The sequence below is a fragment of the Sinocyclocheilus grahami genome, unplaced genomic scaffold, assembly GCF_001515645.1.
Source record: "Sinocyclocheilus grahami isolate Dianchi unplaced genomic scaffold, SAMN03320097.WGS_v1.1 scaffold117.1, whole genome shotgun sequence".
NCBI classification, from domain to species: Eukaryota; Metazoa; Chordata; class Actinopteri; order Cypriniformes; family Cyprinidae; genus Sinocyclocheilus; species Sinocyclocheilus grahami.
The window spans coordinates 1705191-1707817 of record NW_015505296.1 but is presented as its reverse complement, the minus strand read 5'-3'; the positions used below and the strand labels follow the sequence as shown (position 1 = coordinate 1707817).

General features: G+C 39.4%; 1 protein-coding gene across 1 annotated transcript in view; it reads left to right on the top strand.

Moving 5' to 3' along the window:
• Nucleotides 1–2621, top strand: part of LOC107589574 (neuroblast differentiation-associated protein AHNAK-like) — a 21162-nt gene extending 18541 nt beyond the window's left edge. Inside the window, exon 8 of the mRNA XM_016278062.1 lies at nt 9–2621. Within this exon, the coding sequence (XP_016133548.1) occupies nt 9–2567 (2559 nt within the window). The 3' untranslated portion in view covers nt 2568–2621. The remainder of the gene's footprint in view (nt 1–8) is intronic.
• Nucleotides 2622–2627: the final 6 nt, after the last annotated feature.

Below are 2627 nucleotides of genomic sequence, written 5' to 3'. Positions count from 1 at the left end.
CTATAGTCAAGAAAGAGCTAATTTTACCCAAAGGATCAGTGGAAGTGGATGTGGAGGCTAAAGGTGCTGAACTTGAAGTAGAAGAAAGTAAAATCAAACTACCACAGTTTGGAATTTCTCTACAAGCATCGAAAAGTCCAGAATTTGACATAAGTGTTTCAAAAGCAGAGGTTTCTAAAACTGACGTAAAAAAAGCTGGTACAGAAAAAGATGTCGAGATTGAGGAACTAGCAGGTTTAACTGATTTGAGTTCTAAGGGACTAAAAATGAAGAAACCAAGCTTTGGATTTCCAAATATTGGATTTTCAAAATCAGATGGCAAGTCCCAAGATATTCAAGCCACTGAAACGACAGCAGATATATCCTTGCCAGGGGGCAATACAGAAATAGAAGAAAGTGAAAGAGAGGGCAAAACTGAAATAACAGGTCCAAAATTTGGCTCGCCAACAAAATTCAAACTCCCAACAATAAAATTACCCAAATTTGGACTCTCCGCTCCAAAGGTCCCTAGTGATGCAGCAAAGGCTGATTCTGAAACCAAAGAAATTAAAGTTAGTTCTGTGGATTATGAGATAGAGACATCAAAGTTGGATCCATCAGGTGACATCAAAGGCAAAACTGCAGAGATGGAAACCCCATCTACTGATATTGATATAAAAGAAAAAGAGCTTAATCAAGAGGGACAGGAAATTAAATTTAAACTTCCAAAATTTGGAATTTCATTGCCCAAAGTAAAAGGTCCTGAGGTGACAGTAACTGCAAAAGAGGTACACACAGAAACACCTGAAATTGGATTCACTGAACCAGAAATCAAGATGCAAGCAGAAGATGCAAGTCTCCCAAAAGTAGACATGGCTCTACAGGAAAGTTCCAGTCTTGAAAAAAAAGAGGTAGAGACTGAGTTGAAAGATGATACAGTTGTTTCAGGTTCTCCAAGTAAATTCAAATTGCCTACTTTTAAAATGCCAAAGTTTGGAATTTCAACTCAAAAAACATCTGATGCAAAAGTAAAAGTAGCAGAAGTAGATGTACCAGATGCTAACACTGACCTAAATATTGAAGACAAGCCTATACAAATGTCTAAAGAAATACAAAGAGAGGGTGAAATTAAAGAAATCACTGAACAGCTTCCAGACACTGCTGCTAAAAAACTGGATGGGGACAAAGGCTCCCCAAGTAAATTCAAGTTTCCTACAATAAAAATGCCAAAGATCAGCATTTCCAGAACAAAATCTCAGGAAGGAGAAGATGACACAACTAGCAAAGTGAATGCTCCAGATGCTAAAATAGAAACCAAAGATGATACACAAGGGCCTGGAAAATCACCCAAATTTACAATGCCTACATTTGAGGATGTTCTCAGGGGCTTTGAGGTTGAATTTAATGTTCCAACAATAGAGGAAATGGAAGCACAAAAGGACAAGCCATCTGTTAAGCAAGATCAGGAGGCTGAAGCAAAAGTTGAGGAAACAGCAGAATATAAGGACAAAGGAGCTCAGGAGAAATCAAAGTTTAAATTTAAATTTCCAACATTAGGATTCAGCCAGTCTTCAGATGAAAGCGATAAATTGGTTGATGCTAAGATTGAAGAAAGTGAAAAGCATTTGGAGGCTTCAGCAGATCAGAAAGCAACTGTTAGCAAAGAACAAGCAAAAACAGAGAAAGGGGGCTGGTTCAAGTTCTCATTTTCTTCTCCAACCAAAACATCAAAAACAGATGGGAAAGAAATAATCCAACCACCTGAAGAGGCTGAGAAGCTTGATGATGTTGAGAAAGAATCAAGCAAGGCACACGAGGAACCTGAGAAGATTTCACTCAGTGAGGCTGTGGAGGAAAACATCAGCCCGACACTGTCACTGAAGTCATCTGAAGCTTTTGCAGATATAAGTTCTACAGTAACCACTGAGCAGATTGGCCTGTCACAGACCTCACCTACAAAGGTTAAAGTGAAATATGCTGAACCCACTGCCACCGTTGGGGTCAGTGATGTACAAAATTATGTTGTGACTTCCACAGCCAGATGTGAACTGATATCAATGGAGCCTCACCAGCCAGAGAAAGTCAACATTCCTTTCTTATTGGATATGTCCTCAGCCTCAGTGGACACTCTGAAACAGATGTCAGGGGAAATTCATGTCATCACATCAAACATACAAGCTATATCAGAAAGACAGCAAGCCTCAATCCTTACTAATTTAGATGTGCATGGAATTCACACATCGCCTTTACAAGTAACACTAGGCTCAGATTCAGTGTTGACAGTGGAGGAAACCAGAGTACAAAGTGGGACACACACATTGATGGAAAGGCATGTTGTGAATGAAACTTTACATGATGACAAAGAGACAATACTTGTGACACAGAGAACACGTGCATTTGAAGGAGACTCTGCAGAACCCATTTCTGATGAGACGGCTTCTTCGATTCACAGCCTGAGAGACACGGTACACACTGAAAAAATTAGTTTTTTTGACAGTGCAGCAACAATTGAAGAGGTCACAATAGTGAGCTCTGAAACATCTCTAAGACATATGGATTCCTCTACCGATGAGAATGGGGGGAAATGAACATGAGATATGGCTGAGTTGATTTAATGCTTTTGAACGTATGTTTCAGTGTTCTATTAT